At 40.5% G+C, this 19,512-nt stretch overlaps 2 protein-coding genes across 2 annotated transcripts in view; both read left to right on the forward strand.

Moving 5' to 3' along the window:
- Nucleotides 1-19,512, forward strand: part of KLHL3 (kelch like family member 3) — a 154,037-nt gene that overhangs the window by 12,333 nt on the left and 122,192 nt on the right. The window lies entirely within an intron of this gene.
- On the forward strand, nt 1,632-4,482 carry HNRNPA0 (heterogeneous nuclear ribonucleoprotein A0). The gene has a single exon (XM_044226993.1). The coding sequence runs from the start codon at nt 1,955-1,957 to the stop codon at nt 2,879-2,881; it is 927 nt and encodes a 308-aa protein (XP_044082928.1). The 5' UTR covers nt 1,632-1,954; the 3' UTR covers nt 2,882-4,482.

The following is a 19,512-nucleotide window of genomic DNA, read 5'->3' on the forward strand; positions in this document are numbered from 1 at the left end:
TAAAACTGGCTAAGTTTTTTAAAAAGGTTAAGTGACTTGCTCAAAGTCATACAATGATCACACAATGATCACAGTTAGTAGGTGGTAATACCAGACTCTAGTTTGTTCTCAAGCCATGAAGCTTAATCTACATGCCTTTGAACTAATTTTGACTACTACCTAAATTTCAAGGCATTCCCTAATGTCCAAGACTCTAAACCTGGATTACCGATTATTTTCCATCAAAAACCTCTTGCTCCAAACTAGTCTGCTTACTGTCCCTTGAACCTTATGTGGTTTTTGTTTCCTATTTTCCTCATGTAAAGTCCCTTTAGAAATTTTATCTAGCCTTTGAATCAGAGATTGAGGGCATGTGCTGCCTCTTTCGCCATTCAATCCTGAATACTCCAGGATGCAGTGAGGAACACCTCATCTTCAGTATTTACCATGTCCCGCTCCTTGAATCTTGCATGGCACACAAATGTTCAGTAAGTGGAAGCCGACCTAACTTGCTTGCATTTGCACCTGGGTGAGGGTCAGTAAGGCACTTACCAGCACTGCGTGATACTTATGTATAATGTCTTCGTGTTTAACCCCTTCGGTCCCCGGTTTGTTACAAAATGCTTTTAAAGAAAGGTGACTTGTTGGGAAGGAAGCAACGCGTAGGTAACGTAAACCTATAAAACGATGTGTGCCCTTTAGTTCAATGAAAATGCCAGCTGTCGGAGTGCGCGAGGGGAGGCTGAGGGGCGTCGGGAAGGGCTTCACGGATGGCCGCAGGGTGGCGGGGGCTCTCGCGCCACGCCTCGGTCGGAAATCGGAAGCGCTTGTGGCACACCGCCGCCCTTCACCTGGCCTCGGGCTCGCTTTTGCTCAGGGCCACGTGCCAGTGTTTTAGTTTAACTGCGCGTCGGGCCCCCAGTAAACGGTTAGTAACCGCCTTTCCCCGACCAGGTCTCTACCCTCCATCTTTGTGCGGACGCGGGGGCGCGGAGAGGATGCCAGGTGTAGCGTCCCGGCTGATTCGCGGCGGGTAAACCCAGACCCCTAACCCCAACAGTCAAGTTTTCAAAAAGCCCGCGCGTGGGGCCCCAGGCCGCATCCGTTGGGAACGGCCCCCAGCGCGTCCCCGCTCAACCCCCGCCCTCCACCAAACCCAGGAAGGTGGATAAGGTATCTGGGTAGCGGGCAGGTTCTGCACACAGGGACCACCGTAACCAGCGCGCACCGGGGAGCGCGCCCGTCCAGCGGCGGCCGAAAACGGAAGTGGGCGCGAGCGGGTCGCAGTGATTGGCTGAACCCACATGTCTCTCAAGGGGCTGGCGCGAACGCCACTGCGGAGTTGGGCGAGGGGATACGACAAGGGGAGGGGGCAACACACTGGGAACAGCCGCGGGGCTGGGAAGAAATGAATTGCGGAGGTGCTCGGAGAGCAAGGAGAGTCCCTGGTCAGCGAACACGGGGAAGCCAGGGTGTGAAAGCGGGACTGTAGAGGCGGTGGCGGGAGCAGCGCAGGCCGAGGGCTTGAATCGACCGCGGAGGGCGGGGAGCCCGTGACCGAGAGCGGCGCTGCGGAGCGGTAGGCGGGACTAGGGAGAGCGACGCAGGGATTGGCAGGCTGCGCTGGGCTGCCGTACGTCGGCGGTGACGCACGCCTCGGGGAGGGTGCGCGCGCGTTCAGCGGCCTCTTTGTGTGGTGCCCAGATAGGGGAGCGGAGGCGGCGGTGGCGATAGCGGTGGTGTTGGTTGGCTTCCAGTCGCCTCGGCTCGCCCTCTCTCCGGCACCTCTCCCCTTCCCTTCCCCTTCCTTTTCTCCTCCTTCCCTCCCCTTCCCTTCTTCCCTTCCCCGTCGGTGACCGGCGGTGGCGGCTCCAGCAACGGCTGGGCCCAAGCTGTGAAGAGGCCTTAGCCAACGATAACGGCGACGGCGAAACCTCGGAGCTCACAGGGCGGGGGGAAGGCCCGGGCCGTGGAGATGGAGAATTCCCAGTTGTGTAAGCTATTCATCGGCGGCCTCAATGTGCAGACGAGTGAGTCGGGCCTGCGTGGCCACTTTGAGGCCTTTGGGACTCTGACGGACTGCGTGGTGGTGGTGAACCCCCAGACCAAACGCTCCCGTTGCTTCGGCTTCGTGACCTACTCCAATGTGGAGGAGGCCGATGCCGCCATGGCCGCCTCGCCCCATGCCGTGGACGGCAACACTGTGGAGCTGAAGCGGGCGGTGTCCCGGGAGGATTCGGCGCGGCCCGGTGCCCACGCCAAGGTTAAGAAGCTCTTTGTCGGGGGCCTAAAGGGAGACGTGGCCGAGGGCGACCTCATCGAGCATTTCTCGCAGTTTGGCACGGTGGAAAAGGCCGAAATTATTGCCGACAAGCAGTCGGGCAAGAAGCGTGGCTTCGGCTTCGTGTATTTTCAGAATCACGACGCGGCAGACAAGGCCGCGGTTGTCAAGTTCCATCCGATCCAGGGCCATCGCGTGGAAGTGAAGAAGGCGGTCCCCAAGGAGGATATCCACTCCGGTGGGGGCGGAGGCGGGTCCCGGTCCTCCCGGGGCGGCCGGGGCGGCCGGGGTCGCGGCGGTGGTCGAGACCAGAACGGCCTGTCTAAAGGCGGCGGTGGCGGTTACAACAGCTACGGTGGTTACGGCGGAGGCGGTGGCGGCGGAGGCGGTGGCTACAATGCCTACGGAGGCGGCGGAGGCGGTTCGTCCTACGGGGGAAGCGACTACGGTAACGGCTTCGGTGGCTTCGGCAGCTACAGCCAGCACCAGTCCTCCTATGGGCCCATGAAGGGAGGCGGCGGCGGCGGTGGCGGTGGCAGCAGCTGGGGCGGTCGCAGTAACAGTGGACCTTACAGAGGCGGCTATGGCGGTGGGGGTGGTTATGGAGGCAGCTCCTTTTAAAAAAGAAAAAAAAAAAAAATCTCAAAATGCCTGGGAGTGGCTATAGGGGTAGCTCTTTTCAACAGCCCAGCTAGGGTCAACTCCTAAGTTCCTTCCTCTCCCACCGCCTTCCCCATTTTGCCCTTGGGGGAGCCGCTTCTAAGGCTGCTATCCTTGGGGGTGTTGCCCTATTTGCCTGCCACCTCTCTTGTCTCTCCCTCCGAAGATGGACTCGGCCTCACATACACATTTTTGTGTTACAGTCATTGATGGACTCTATTTTTTTATTATTACTTGGACCTTGGTCGTTTTTATACTAGCAAAATGTCTTGTTTTAATTTGTGTTTTTTGGGGGGGAGGGAGTGAACTTGCTGATTCTGTAGCAAAACCTGGGCGGGGGTTGGGGTGGGGGGTAGTTTACTTTGTTGTAAGGACTTGATACCTGGCTACAGCGTTTTCTATGAAATCTACTTGGATTCCATGCCTGAAATTTGGAAGCATATGTACAAAAATCATTTTTACGTTTTATTTTTAATAAATCATTGTGTTTGACCGTATATGTCTAACATTTTTTTTCTAGGATCCATTCCTTACCGTTTTAAGGGATATTAGTTTAAAAATTTTCGTGTTCATTCTTAATTCTTGATGTGTACTTAGAGAAACTTTCAAAAGGTCCTTTGGTGGTTTTTTGTTTTTTTTTTCCTTCCTGTTGCCTTTCTAGTGACGTGTTAAATTTTATCCCTTACAGGCAAAACTTTTGCAGTGGTGGATGTAGCTTTTTAAAATCTTTAAAGTTTCTGTGCATCCATCTCTTGTACCAAGCGATTTGCTTATCATCTTGACATGGTTGGTCACTTCTTTCTATGAGAATTTACTTCAAAGTATGTACTGTGTAGTTTGAAAAGAAATAGTTTGTGTTAAGCATGTGTTTTCATTCATATAAACTGTTTAAAAATTTTCAGATGGCCTAGTTTCATCCCTCTTACTGGTTTGTCTGTAATGAATGGTTACAAATAAGGGTTATATTTTACCCTTAAACTAAATGCATTTTTGTATTTTCAGAGCAGGTTTAAACGTTTTTTCCTATAGCTGAATTGTTGTCCTCTTGGAAATCCTTCTCCCAACCTTTGTAGCACCATCTACTGGCAGAATTGCAGTATATCTGCGAAACAATTTGTTTAAAAAACTTGTTTAGGATAATTGCATCAGATTTAGAAGTTTTGCCATCACAAATCTGTGCAGACTTTGGTTACACATTTACTTGTAACTGAGATGGGCTTTATGGGAATGTAGTTAACAGTCCATATCACAATTACCCTTTCTACACGAGATTTGAAAATGTAAACTGCTATGCATAGCTTGGGCGATGGCCCCAAATTGCTATGACAGCTAATGAACCAGCTACGTGTACTGGTGTCTTAGGTGCAAGTTGTAAAGCAAAATATTTGTGTATTCTGCTTGGTTAACAAATGTATATTTGTAGCCCTTTCATGCAATAGAATTCAAGTTGTTGTTTATAAAAAACAAAACAAAACAATGATATAGGAGAAAATTGCCTTCCTGGATAGAAATATAGAATAGCAACGTTTATGGATATCACAAATAAAGAATTCAATTCTTTACATGATTGAGTGAGAGTATGTATAACCTGGTGGGTGTGTTCAGAGTACTTATGATATAGTACACTTGATTTAATGTTACGGTAAAACTTTTTACTTGAATATTGCATTCAGAAGCCCAAATGTATATTAAGCTTTCTGAAGGGGCGGTTAATGGGCTTTAAAGTAAAAGATTATTTTAGCATTGACTTTGTCTTAGTTCTTGCTACTGTATATTTCTTAATATCTAATTTGTGCCAAATTTTTTATCTTAATTGCTGGGGCTTTCATTTCAAGAGATAAGAAGAGAGGTCAAGATTGTGAGGCTAGATTAGGACTGCTCAGTAGTCGTTTTGACAAAGAATAGCTGATGCTTGGTACAGATAATTTGAGTATACCTCTATGACAGATGGGATAGATGTTTTTTGCACATTGAATAAATGTCAAATCTTGCTCTTAAGTGGTTCTACAGCTCTTTAAATTTATTTTTTAGTTTAGTGAAACATAATACATGTGGACTTCTTCATTTGGTAGTTTAGTCCCATTTATTGAGTGCCTCTAAGGTACAGAAAATGATACGCTTCAAGTTTTCATTATAATTATTACTCTGCTTGCCTTTTATTCAGCTTTAGTGGGAAGATCCAATTCTTCTGGGTCAGTTGGAATAGTCCCCTTTTTGGAGGGTTTCCAAAGTCTGATAAGGTTATTGGTATTTTGTATTCCTAACATAGTGACTTCTAAAATTTAAAATGAATGATGTAGAAGGATTACCTGTTAATTAGAAAAGCAACTCAAGGTGCTGTTCATTTATATTAACACTTCATTGTTGTGCATTCATCTTTATAGATTTTCTGTGATCTGGACTGGTATTTAGTGAAGGCAAAAGCATAGTGATATTTAGTCTTTCTGGAATTGAGCTTGTCATTTTTTATAGAAGCATTTTTGATATGTAGGGTTTTATTTTTCTTTTTGGGGCCACCAGTTGAATTTTTTAAGTCCTTTCACCTATGAGAACTATCCGACTATTATTACTTAAAATTTAAGAATTCATGAGAGGGTGTGGTACAGAACCTAGTCAGTACTGAATAGAATTTTATGCCATGCTTGAATCGAATTTGAAAGATTATCAAAAACCATTTTTTTGTCTCGCTCTTATGAAGAGCTTTTACATTTACAGGATTTTTAGTATAAATTCAGTGGTAATTATTAGTTGAACATGTTTTGAAAGGTATTTAAAGATTGATGGTAGTTTTAAATCTTAAGCTTGCAAATGGTTAATGTTTATAGGGATAACTGTAGAATGATATGTTTCTTCCAATAACTTAGTGCTTTTGAACATAATTTCTTAAATATGCCTCACAATAAATTTTTGCATTTAAGCAAGGTTAAAGGTTTTGAGGATACTTGAAAATTTAGTATTGATTATTCCCCTCAAGACCAGAAGTGACAGTGTTGCTTATTTTGTAGGCTTTAAGTGTTTGCTTTTCTTGAATTTGCGTTCTGTTAAATTTTATATGCCTGTATCTTTGCTGACTGCAAGTGGACCTTTGGATGTTGGATTGATTTGAGTAAAACTGCAAGTAGACAGTGGATTTTACCTAGAAAGATAACATTTGGTAAGTTTCCCCTATTTTAACCAACTTAATGAGTGTAAGATTGTGATTACTGGGAAAAATGCATTCTATTCTGTTTCAGAAGGTCTTTATTTCACTTCCATCTGAAACAGGGCAACAAAAATTGCCTCTAAACCAGAGTAGGGCAGTGCTTTTTTCTTAATGTCTCTTTGCAGGTTATTTTGATGTGCCTTTGTTTCATGCTTTCTATTAAAAGTGAAAATACATTGTAAGATTTTTTTTCAATAAAGAATCCCTTGAAAGAATAGGTAAAGCCTAAGAAACGTATTTTCTGCAATACAGTATGTTATTTAAAAAGTTGTTATGTTGCTTATCATTTAGATTGTCACAGAAAACGGCATTATTACTACTAGGAAATAGAAAATACAAAAATCTTATTGAGTCTTGGGGCTGGTGTATTTTAAAAATAAATTTACTAGTGTTAAATAACTGGTTATAAATCAAAATAAATGAAAAGTGAGTAAATATTCTACCAATATGACCAAATCCTCTTCTCAAGGGTAATCGTTAATAAGTTTATATTCTCCTAACTCTTCTTGGTATGCACCTAAGTTCATTTTTAAAAAAATAGGATTATATAGTTTTGCATTTTTAATGTATGTCAATAACATTCTCATAGAAATACAAATACACCTTTCTGTTGTCTGTGTAGTTGACCCTTGAACACAGTGGGGGTTGGGGCAGTGACTCCCCTTCCCCCAATGCAGTTCAAAATCTGTGTGTAAGTTTTGACTCTCTTTAAACTTAACTACTAATCCTGTCAGCTGGATGTTTTAGCTATAACATAGTCAGTTAGCACATATTTTGTATGTTACAGGTATCATATTGTATTCTAATAAAGTAAGCTAGAGAGAAGATAATTATTAAACTAATAAGAGAAAATGATATTTATAGTGTTGTACTGCGTTTATAGAAAAAGATCACTAAGTGGACCTGTGTAGTTCAAACCTGTATTGTTTGAGGGCCAACCGTAAATGTTTCATAGTCTAGTTGTCCTATAAGTTAAAATATTCTTTTTGATGGAATGAGTTTTTTTCTCTTGATTGATGAGTAATGTGATAATTATCTTTGCAGATATGTTCTTGTGGATCTCATGTACTTAATTGATTAGATGGTTAACTCATAGTTAAATGTAGAATGCAGCAGTTTTGTGGTTTCAGAAGTATTTTTCAGTTCTTTGTATACACACAGATGAAAGTACATACTCAATTGCAGCTTTTTAAAGCCTTAGGGTAAATTCAGTGAAAACATTTTAGAGAAAATTTTCAAAGCTAGATTATAGGGGCGCCTGGGTGGCTCAGTGGGTTAATGCCTCTGCCTTCGGCTCAGGTCATGATCCCAGGGTCCTGGGATCGAGCCCCGCATCGGGCTCTCTGCTCAGCAGGGAGCCTGCTTCCTCCTTTCTCTCTGCCTGCCTCTCTGCCTAGTTGTCATCTCTGTCTGTCAAATAAATAAATAGAATCTTTAAAAAAAAAAAAAACAAAGCTAGATTATACACGATAGAACAGTTAATGGCCTTATCATTTCAGGAACATATTGCTGTCCTCCCCTTCTGTTTTCTCCAGTGGTTTTTCCTGCAGAAATATTTGACAGTTTTTCCATAAGATGGCTACACACTATCACTTAGGACATTTCATTACTGTCTGAAATAAAGGTTCCACTATTGCATTGTGCGAGGTATTCTGTGCATCATTTATTTTAGTCCTCAGTAACTTATGAGGAGATCCTATGATCTATTCTGTATTAGCTGCAGGCTCGTACCTAGTGTAAATAATTTGCCTAAGATCATGGAGCTGCTGAGAACAAGAAATAGGAATCTTCTGCTTATTTTTTAAAAAAATTGTAAAGGTTAAAAAAAAATTTCTGTTTTCTTGCAGTGCCCAAAGATAACCTTTGTTAACAATTTGTTTTTTGTTTTTATTTATTTATTTATTTGACAGAGAGAAAGATCACAAGTAGGCAGAGAGGCAGGCAGAGAGAGAGAGAAGGAAGCAGGCTCCCCACTGAGCAGAGAGCCTGATGCGGGACTTGATCCCAGGACCCTGAGACCATGACCCGAGCCGAAGGCAGCGGCCCAACCCACTGAGCCACCCAGGCGCCCAACAATTTGTTTTCTAGATCTTTTTCTTTGGTAGGATAGGTAGATACATACACATATATATGAATTTTAACATCAAAGATATTCTATATTTATACATATATCTTATATAACTATATGGTGTACTATAGCATAGATGCACATGATTTATTGATTAGCATATTTCCAGTTTTCTGTTTTTAATTTAAGACTTTTGCAGGCTTTGTGTTGCCATTTACAACATAAAGAGGAAAAAAGTCAAGTATAGGAGCCTGGCTGAAGCTATTGGTTATATTAGTGTATGGATAGTTCTCTAAGAAATCTCTTAGAGTCCTACAAGGATTTTTCTGATATTTAGTCATTTTTCTCTCCCAACTTTCCTTGAATGAGAAAGAGTTGATTAAAGAATATTTAATATATCTACATGAAAAACGTGCCTTTATCTTCTGAAGGGACTATACATTGAATTCTGGAAATTTATAACAATAGGCAGTTTATTATTATTTTCTAGTTTATTCTACCTAAAACTGGTACCATCGTATTTCAGGTGTGTGTGAATAGAGGTTTTTCACTGCGGAAATTGCTTTTAAGTTGAATTATGTGAATTGCTAAATACTTCCTCAAGAAGCTCTTGAGAAAACAAAGAAAATAACCTGAAAAGGGTATGCTGGGAGAGGTTTACTCTGGATCAGAGGTGGTCAATACCCAAAATCTAAATTGCAAGTTGAAACATGGATTCAGATCTTACTATTTAACCTTGGTAAGTCAACTTATTTTTCTTAGGCTAATTTTTCCTGTGGTATGAAAGACTTTAATTGCTTCGATCCTTTCTGATTCGATACTGTTAGTTCTTAGTCCTATTTGGTAATTATTTTTTTTTTTTTTAAAGATTTTTTATTTATTTATTTGACAGAGAGAGATCACAAGCAGGCAGAGAGGCAGGCAGAGAGAGAGAGGAGGAAGCAGGCTCCCCGCTGAGCAGAGAGCCCGATGCGGGACTCGATCCCAGGACCCCGGGATCACGACCCGAGCCAAAGGCAGCGGCTCAACCCACTGAGCCACCCAGGTGCCCCCCTATTTGGTAATTAATTCAGTAACAGCCTTCCAGAGGAAACCCTGGCACTAATTTTTGTAATTCTTTATAAACAATTTATTGAGCGTGACTTAGCTAAATGTAGTAAATAAGGATGAGCCCTTGCTCACGAGGTACCCACTGTTTAGTTTGGGTGGTGGGAATTTATAAACAACATAAGAGTATGGGCATTTTACTCAGACATGTATATGAGCAGTAGGGGTGACTTTCTGTGTGGATCAAGGGAAACGTCGGAGAATTGACATTTAGAATAGGTGGATGAGGTGGCTAAGGCCATTCCATGGCTTTTTTTTTTTTTTTTTTTTAAAGATTTTGTTTTTTATTTGAGAGAGCGTGAGAGAGCACAAGCAAGCTGGAGGGAGAGAGAGAAGCGGGCTCCCTGCTCAGCCCCGACATGGGTCTCCATCCCAGGACCCCAGGATCATGACCTGAGCTGAAGGCAGATGCTTAACTGACTGAGCCACCCAGGACCCCCCCCCCCCGCTGCCCCCACTCCATTCCACAGATTATACCAAATCGCAGGGCCATATTAGTGTATGGATTGTTCTCTGAGAAATCTGCTAGAGTCCTGCAAGGATTTTTTTGATAGTCATTTTCCCCTCCTAGCTTTTTGTTTCAGTTCATGAGAAAGAGTTGATGAAATCATATTTAATGTATCTACATTAAAAAACATGCCTTTATATTCTGAAGGGACTATACTTTGAAGTCTGGAAATTTTATAACAATAAATAGGCAGTTTATTATTCTTCTCTAGTTTATTCTACCTGAAACTTGTACTATTGTATTTCAGGTGTGTGTGATTAGAGGTTTCTCACTGCAGAAATTGCTTTTAAGTTGAATTAAGCAACTTGCTAAATAAAAGGCTCTTTACCTTTTTTTCTTGTATTATTAGACTGCAGTGTAGACTCTAAAAGCACATCATCCATTTTTATTTATTTTGCATTATTTTAAGATTAGGGTTTTTGCTAAGTATTGATAGCAAAATCAGCTTGAGAGAGGTGAAACTTATTCAGTGATAGATTTACAAAATTGTGGAAATATTAAGTAGGAAATGATAATCACCATATACTAGTGGATTTTTCCATTAGGAGTGTAATTCACCTTTGGGAGACCCCTTTTATTAAGCTGTAGTTAGCAGTATGCTCATCATTCTTGCATTTTCATCTTACAAATATCTTATATTTTGACTTACTAGTAGATTTTAAAATACGATTTTGTTAGAAACTTTTACAGTAATTAAGTCAGTTTGTGATACAAAAGAAACTGAATTTGCCGTAAGTGAAAGGTTATATATTCTCTACATTTCATCTTAAAAATAAAGTTAACATTTGTATAATTTGGGGGGAGGCAGTATTTGAAAAATAAGTGGGCATGAATTATTAGCCTCAAATTGAATTTGACTTTACCACTTCGTGAATGTTCTTGATGTTTAAATTTAGTCTTTTGCTAATTATAATGTGTGGCATTATTTTAGTTGGGAAATAGAATATATTACTCATTTCAAAGAGGCACAGAACTGGTTTGAGAACATTAGTCTTTGAGATTGGAACTTGCTTTTGGGTGAACTTCACATTATCCCTAAAGGAGAATTTAAATGCTGCTAGATAAGACATTTATCATAAAAAGGAGATATTTGAAAGCTGCTTTTAAAAAAAGAATCAGAAAGTAGGAAGGGCAGTTGAGTCTTCTACTTCTTCCACCTACTTTTTTGCTTGCACTTGGAGCTAGATGAATTAAGTATTCACAGAGGAAAAGGATTCATAAAGATACCTTCCTGGAAGGCATTTTTTCCTTGTATGTGTGCCTCCTTTTCCCAGGCAGATTCTCTTAGGCTCCTATGATTATTTTACCACTTTGGTTTGCTTAAATAAGTAAATACAAGATAAACAAAACTACCTGAAATAGGTTTCTGTCATCATCTGCTTTAAAATTCTCTGATGTGAACTAAAATTCTCTGATGTGTAGCATTTAAATGACATGCTTATTTCCCAGTGATTGCCATCATTTTCATCAGGTATTGATCACCTTTGTGCAAAAGACATCTAGAATTTGGAGATACGTAGCAGTAAGAAAAACATGGTTCCTGTCTTCAAATAACTGCATTCTGATTGAAATTCAGTTTCTTTGGAAATGATGGATCCTTTCCTTTTAAGCATCACAGCATCATCTTGGATTGTTAACAACATACAAACAATTTGGAGTGTCATTGTTATTTAGAGAATGAATATTCTCTGATTATATTAAAGCTTTACACGTTCACTGGTTACTAGATTAGATACCATGTGAAAGGCGCATTTTTTTCTCTGATGTTTATGTTGCAAATACAATTTGCTTCAGAGTAAGCATCTGATTTAATATTTCATAGTCCTTAAGGACATATATTTTGGCATCAAATAGTCTAGATTTCATTCTTGACCCTGTCACTTTCTAGTTCTGTGGCATTGAACAAGTTGGCCTAAACCCTCAGTTTCTTTGTCTTTAAAAAGGAGAGAATACCATCAGAAAGGATGAATACCCAACTTTTCTAGCAACATGGACAGGACTGGAAGAGATTATGCTGAGTGAAATAAGTCAAGCAGAGAGAGTCAATTATATGGTTTCACTTATTTGTGGAGCATAACAAATAGCATGGAGGACAAGGGGAGATGGAGAGGAGAAGGGAGTTGAGGGAAATTAGAAGGGGAGGTGAACCATGAGAGACTATGGACTCTTAAAAACAATCAGCGTTTTGAAGGGGCGGAGGGTGGGAGGTTGGGGGAACTAGGTGGTGGGTATTGGAGAGGGCATGGATTGCATGGAGCACTGGGTATGGTACAAAAACAATGAATACTGTTACGCTGAATAAATAAATAAAAAGAATATTAGTAATACCTGTCTCAGGGTTGTTGAACAGATTGAGTGAAAGAATGCCTTTAAAGGACTTTAACTATATTCTCTGGTATGTAATAATGTTAAAATTATGGCCTGTGATAAGAGGCATGACTGCCTAGTAAAAGGTGTATCTTTATTTCCCCCCAACCACGTGGTATTTGCACAGTTAATGAGGTGAATGAATAGCCATCTTGAAGAGAGTAAGTAATCACATAGGCATATATAGTCTGTAGCTCAGTCTCAGTACTAAGCTTTTTTTTTTTTTTTAAAGATTTTATTTATTCATTTGACAGAGATCACAAGTGGGTGGAGAGGCAGGCAGAAAGAGAGAGGAGGAGGAAGAAACAGGCTCCCCACCGAGCAGATGCAGGGCTTGATCCCAGGACCCTGGAACCATGACCTGAACTGAAGGCAGAGGCTTTAACCCACTGAGCCACCCAGGCGCCCCTGGTTTTGTTATTTTTTAACGGTTTTATTTATTTGTCAGCACAAGTAGGGGGAGCAGCAGAGGGAAGAGGCAGGCTCCTCACTGAGCAGGGAGCCTCAGTGCAGGACTTGACCCCAGAACTCTGGAATCATAACCTGAGCTGAAGGCAGACACTTAATCAACTGGGCCACCCAGGCATTCCCTGAGATTGGTTTTAAACTAGGCTTTGCCCTTGTTGGATGAGCTTGGATATGGGAACCTCCTAAACTTCTGCTGCTTCATCTGTAGTGGGAGAGGTATGAATCATGTTAGCTATCCATAGGTGTTTAAGTATTTGTTGATATAAGGAAGGTATAAATAATGTGAATGTTGAGGAGAAATGTTTTCCATGTTGGAAGAAAGATCAAGAAAAGCATTGTGGAAGATAAAGCATTTGACCTAAAAAAAAAATTGCCACATAGATAAGATTGGGGAGAAAAAGATAATTTCAGGTGGAGGGACAAATAGGTAGAGACATGGAGCCTGTGTGCTAAACATTGTACAAAATACATTTACACATGTTCTGACTGGATCTGTTCACTAACCCTTTGCTTTAGAGGTGGCTGAAGCTCGTCTCAGAAAGATTCTGTAACTTTGCCCAGGTTTCTAGCTGGGGAAATGGTTGAGCTGGGAGTTGAATCCAAGTCTGACTGATTCCGATGATCATACTCTTCACACTAAACTTGATTTGCTTCCAAATACAGGTGGATAATTTGTACTAAGGGTAGAGAAGATCTTTGGGAAATAAATTGAGAGAAGTTGGAATCACATTACTAAGGTCTTCGAATACTATGCTAAGGAGTTTGGACCTTATCTGGCAGGCAGTGGAAATCACTAATGGTTATTGAGTAATAATAGTTGTAGTGAGACTGTTAATTTAGAAAGATTAACTCCGTTAATTCCACTGAGTGGAATAGATGGCAGTTTAGTGATGTTTCAGCTGAGAAGGTTGTTTAAGAGAGCTCATGTTAACCAGGTAAGAAAATGAGAGCATGAACAAAGAGGTAGTGCTGGAAATAGGGAATATGAGGGAAGTTGTGAAAGTCTTAATTGTCAAATGACTGGGTATGTGGGAAGAAGAATAGTTGCATCAGAATTACTGTGTGACTAGGAGGATGGTGATAATGCTTGGGAATGGAGAGAAGAGATTTAGATTTAGGTGTGGAACATAGCTGAAGATGCTGGTAAGTACAGTGATGTATTGTTTCTTTGCAGAAGCTTTACAAAATGATTACTGTGCTGGGTATTCTCTTTTTGCCCCTCTTGGCCCACCCACCACCTTTCTTTTTCTTGTGTTCTTGGGAGCTTGTTTCTTAAAGAACTGTGTGCTTTTTTGGCTTCTCCTTTTTTGGTTTAGGCAGTGGGAGAAACCAGCAGATCTTAAGAGTGAGAGAAAGGCAAGGTGTACATATTTGTACCTCTGTTCCCCAAATACACATACTCTGCAAACAGGTTTCCGGTGGCCACAACTCTGTTCCAATGGTCCTCTCTTACAGCTCTAGGTCTTTTCTGGTTCTGGTAAACACTCAGTCATATAGCTGCTTCAGGCTTGCTGTTGCTGGTCCCAAGATGTTTCTCAAACATTGTTGATTTTCCTGTACCCACACCCTTGTAAATAATTCCTTTCATGAATACCTCAATAACTCTGAGTGTGCCTTTATCTCTTCAGTGAAAAATTTTAAGTCCGTTCCCTATTTTCTAATGACTTGATCTCCCAGGTACCATCACCCTTGGAGAAGATACAGCTATTGTGAGTTATTGTCCTGTCCTGAGTTTTCTCACATTGTTTGAATTTTAGTGTCTCCCTATTTCCTACTATGTTAGGTTAGATTTATGATTATTTTCCTCAGTGATTCAGCTGAAAACAGAGCAGTGAACAAGAGCCCAAAATCCCTGCCCTCTGTAGAGCTTATATTTTAGTGGAGACAATGAAACATAATAAATTATATGGTGTGTTGGCAGATGATGAGTGAACAGTATGAAAAAATTACCTTGAGTAGGGGGTGCTGGGATGCCTGGGTGGCCCAGTCTTTAAGCGTCTGCCTTTGGCTCAGGTCATGATCCCAGGGGTCCTGGGATCAAGCCCCGCCTTGGGCTCCCTGCTCAGTGGAGAGTCTACTTCCCTCTCTGCCTGCAGCTCCCTCTGCTTGTGCATGCGCGCTCTCTCCTCTATCTCTCTGACAATAGATAAATAAGATCTCAAAAACAAAATGGAGTAGGGAGTGCTATAAGGATGCTTGTGAAGAGAGCACATTTTAAAATAGGGTGGTTTAGGTGGGTCTCTCAGAGAAAGTGACATTTGAGGAAAGACTTGAAGAAAATGGGGGAGTGAGCAGTGTAGATACATAGGGGAAGAGCATTCCAGTTAGAGGATTAGGAAAGCAGAAGCTCTGGGGTGGGATTGTGCCTGGTGTTTTTGAGGAAAAGTAAGTTGGTCATGGTGGCTGCAGATGGGGGAAGAGGAGGAAAGGAGTGACTGATGAGGTCAGACGGGCCAGACCATGTAGGCACTTACAAGCTGTTGTAGGATTTTGGCTTTGACCACATGAATGGTGAACCCTTTCAGGGTTTTGAACAGAAGAATGTCATTGTCTGCCTTGAAGTATAAAAGAGTCTCTGGCTTTCCATCTCTTAGAACAGAATTCCTGTTCCTTTGGTATAGTTGCTTTCAATGAGGGTTAATGAGGAAAGCAATGAGAGCAACTTGGCTGAAGGTATAAAAGACCTACAATCTCTTTAATTCTCTGTGTTTGTGTACCTCCTACATACATATACATATGAGACAGATTGATTCTTTTTGGCTGAAATGAATCTTAATTGCTGCTGGGCTGCCTTTAGAGGGGCTGCCTGCAAGATTGGCTTTCGTTGGGACACCCAGATTTAGGTAGTGTTCTTAAATTAATGGAGAATGGTGGTTCACTGTGTCTAGACTGTGTAGCAATCTGATTTATGCTAACTACCTTTTTTTCCTTCTGGGAGTCTGGAATTTTGATAAGTGCTAGGTAGTGGATATCTTTAAAACATTGAGTATTGAGTCCTTGGGCAGAAACATCACAGAGGACAGAGCATGGTAGGGAGAGAGGCATAAAGAAGCTTATACATGGATTCCTCCAGACTGCCCGTGTCTTTTTTTCTGTATGATTGGACTACGAATACTTAACCATGTGACTTTTATTTATTTATTTTTTTAACCATGTGACTTTTAAACTCTAGCTCTTAGTACAACACTTAGTGTTGAGTTCCGTGATTTCTTCTAGCTAGTCTATCAATGTTGGGTTGGTCTTGGGAATACCAGACACAGCCAACTACGAATACTTAACCATGTGACTTTTAAACTCTAGCTCTTAGTACAACACTTAGTGTTGAGTTCTGTGATTTCTTCTAGCTAGTCTCTCATTGTTGGGTTGTTCTTGGGAATACCAGACACAGCCAACTTTTTTTTTTTTTTTTAAGTATAATCAAATTAAGTGGAAAACATTGGGTTGTGGGTAGAAGGTGCAATTTTGGAAAACATCACAAAGATCAGCCAGCCCTATGTTAAGTGGACAGCTCTTCTGAGAAGTTTCTACTTTGTTAATTTCTTTTCTCTAAAAGCTCTAGGTCTTTTCATTACTGCATCTTCTAGCACTTTTGAGTAGCTTCTGGCATTATTGAGTCTGGGGAGACTCCCTGCCATCATGTAAATTCTTTGTAAGCAAGTTTATAATAAGAACTGCCTTCTATCAGTCTTTAAAATTATCTAAGTGAAAGAAATTTTTGACATAGGCACCATAAATAATTCTTTAGGGATAAAAGAGGTATAACTATTATAAACAGTAGCATCCCATGACAGATACAGTTATGTCACTATGTTAGAAGGATCACGTTTTGTTTGCTTTTAAAGTCTCTGCAGTGAAATGTGTAGCAAGTTGGTCTGATTTAGTGACTTCATGTTACCATGAAGTTATTCTGTCCTGATCATGTAATAAGATTTTCATACAGGGAAGATGAGACTTGCGTCACAAAAGGGAGATTGTGGCAAAAATGCCCACGTGACATATCTCTTCTCAATCTCAACTTTCTTTCTGACTTCAGAGTCACAGTGGTTGCCTTTAAATCTCTGGATCCATATAGCTATGAACTTTAAAGCTTTTATTTTCAATTGGCAAAACTATTTGTCACCTTCCAATTGCCTTTAATCACAGTTTTGTACTTTGACAGCTGAAATTGCACAACAGTAACTTCTCCATAGGCTAGGAAAGATGATGAATGAGGAAGGCAAATATGGATATATTTAGTAAGAACCATGAAATTATATCCTTTGGCTCTAGGGCTCTAGTACTAGGAATTTAACCTAAGAAAAAAATGCAAGGAAAACAGTTTTTGCACAAAGATGGTTATTATGATATTGTCTATAGCAAGAGATTGAAAACTATAAATATTAAACATTAGGGAATGTTTACTAAATAGTGCTCTGTGAAAAGGTGAAATGTTAAAATCTGATGTCCATCAGCAGGTGAATGGATAAAGAAAATGTGGCTTACGCGTACAGTGGAATATTACTTAGCCGTAAAAAAGAATGAAATTCCAATACATGTTACAATATGGGTGAAACTTGAAAACATTATCCTAAATGAAATAAGCCAGACACAGAAGGACAACTGAATGATTATACTTCTATGAGGTCTCTAGAATAGGCAAATTGATGGAGACAAAAAGAAGGATGGAGATAACCAGGGCTTGGGTGAGGAGTGAATGGAGAGTTACCATTTAAAGGAATTCCTTTGGGAATGATGAAGAAGTTCTGTAGATGGTTAGTGGTAATGGTTGCACAACATTGTGAATGTAAATGCACTGAACTGTGCGCTTATAATTGGTTAAAATAGTAAGTTTTATGTGTATTCCACCACAATAAAAACTTATTATAAAAATATGTAATAACATATATTATTTAATGTGGCATAATATGTCAGTATATTAAAGTGGCAGGATTAAACCAATGTTTTATTTTTAAAATTTTAAATGAGGTCATGAGAAACAAATTAGTAGCAACTATTTACATTTATGAATACTTTTTTTGAAGTTCCACAGAATTACTCATCCACCTTTATTTCTGTTCCTCCTGTCTCCCGCAAACTGAAAGTTTTGTTCTCCTTCACTGAGTTCCCATAGTTCCTCTTTTTTACCTCTCTTGAACCTCTCTCTCTTTCTCGCTCTTTTTCTTTTTCTTTTTTTTTTAAACCGCTATTTATATGTCTCCATGTGTAATTTCCCCAAACCAGCTTGTAAGCTCTTTGGCCTTCTGTTCATGTAGGATTTGTGTTGTAGCTCCCTGGCACACCCATTGCATCGACAGAGTTAGATAGTCAGTGAGGCTGAATTGTAGGAATGCAGTTGTAGAGAGTGATCACAATATTTGAACATACTCGCTCATGAGTTTTACATTATGTTAAGCCTGTGCCTGCTTCCGTTCTCTGTATCTGCTAGTTGTGTAGACCTGACCTCATTCACATACACATCACTTTATTCTTGATTTTGTCAACTATGTTACATCTGTATTTTACCTTTTCATGTAAAAAAGCCCAGTTTTCTTTGTACCCAGAAAGGAAAGAACCAGAGAGGGGAGACAGGAGCAACAGTAAGAGCAGCTAGAGGACAGCTACCTATGAAAAAGATATAAGTAGGAATTAATGCTCGTTCTTGAACACAAAGTTCAGTGAAGGAGCATATTCTTCACCCCCACCCCCCCCGACCTTTTTAAGCCATTCGGTGTAGTAATTAGATCTAGCTTTTGTTATGAAGACATGCATGTATTTACCAGCAGAGGGCACCAGTTGCAGGTTGACGATTGGAGAGAGGAAGGAATTCTTAAAGATCCTGAAAGATGCGTGTTTGCCATGTACTTACTGTGTGAAGCACCCTGCTTGCTGCTATAGTTGTTCTGGTTTTTCAAAGAAAACCTACTTACCCCTACTTTGGTGTCCAGTGGTGTGCCTCTAGGTTTCCTCAAGACCAGTGTTTGGTTAAGCCTGATTAAGCTAAAGGACCAGAGGAGTCTAGAGTGAAAGACTCTGTAACAGTAAGTGTTTGGAAGCTTTGGATACCAGCCTATATGAATATCTTTAGGAGGTTCAAATGCTGTTGTTCCCCTTTTCCCGGTGAAGTGGAAGGGGCATTAGGGCAGGCATCTGAGAATCTGGTTGCACATCCCACTTGGCTTCCTACTTGCCTGGGTGATCTTAAGCTAGTTGCTTCTTTTTCTCTCAGCCTCAGTTGTCTTATCTCTAAAATGGAGGTAGTTCCTGCTGTGCACAGTAGTTAGTAGTGGGTTTTGAGATCCGGCAGACCTGAGTTTGAACCTATGGGGCCGTGGTCAAGTCATTTTACTCTCAGATCCTTTGTTTCCTCACTTATATATATGTATGTGTGTTCTGGTGGACTTATATCTATCTGATTACTTTTTAAAATAAGATATACCTGTTGATCTCATTCACCAATTTTTCCTTCCCCCAACTCCTGGTTCTGACAACGACCAATCTGTTCTCTGTATTTAAGAGCTTGCTTGTTTTTTTTTTTTTTTTTTTAATTCACATGTAGGAGAGATCATATGGTATCTGTCTTTATGTGATTTATTTCACTTGTCACAATGCCCTTGAAGTCCACCAATGTTGTCACAAATGGCAAAATATCATTTTTTATGGCTGAATAATATTCCATTGTGTGTATGTGTATGTATACCAGAATTTCTTTATGCATTCATCCATTGATGGACACTTAGCAACACTTTCTGTACCTTGGCTGTTGTGAATAATGGTGCATTGAACATGGGGTTACAGATATGTAGATATCTTTTTGAGTTAGTGTTTCTATTTTCTTCAGGAGTAGAATTGGTGGATCATATGGTAGCTCCACCTTTGATTTTTTTGAGGAACAT

The sequence above is a fragment of the Neovison vison genome, chromosome 1 (assembly GCF_020171115.1).
Source record: "Neovison vison isolate M4711 chromosome 1, ASM_NN_V1, whole genome shotgun sequence".
NCBI classification, from domain to species: domain Eukaryota; kingdom Metazoa; phylum Chordata; class Mammalia; order Carnivora; family Mustelidae; genus Neogale; species Neogale vison.

What these genes read in the sequence shown, in the direction of transcription:
- HNRNPA0 (XM_044226993.1), top strand. Translation starts at nt 1,955, where the DNA reads ATGGAGAATTCCCAGTTGTGTAAGCTATTCATCGGCGGCCTCAATGTG.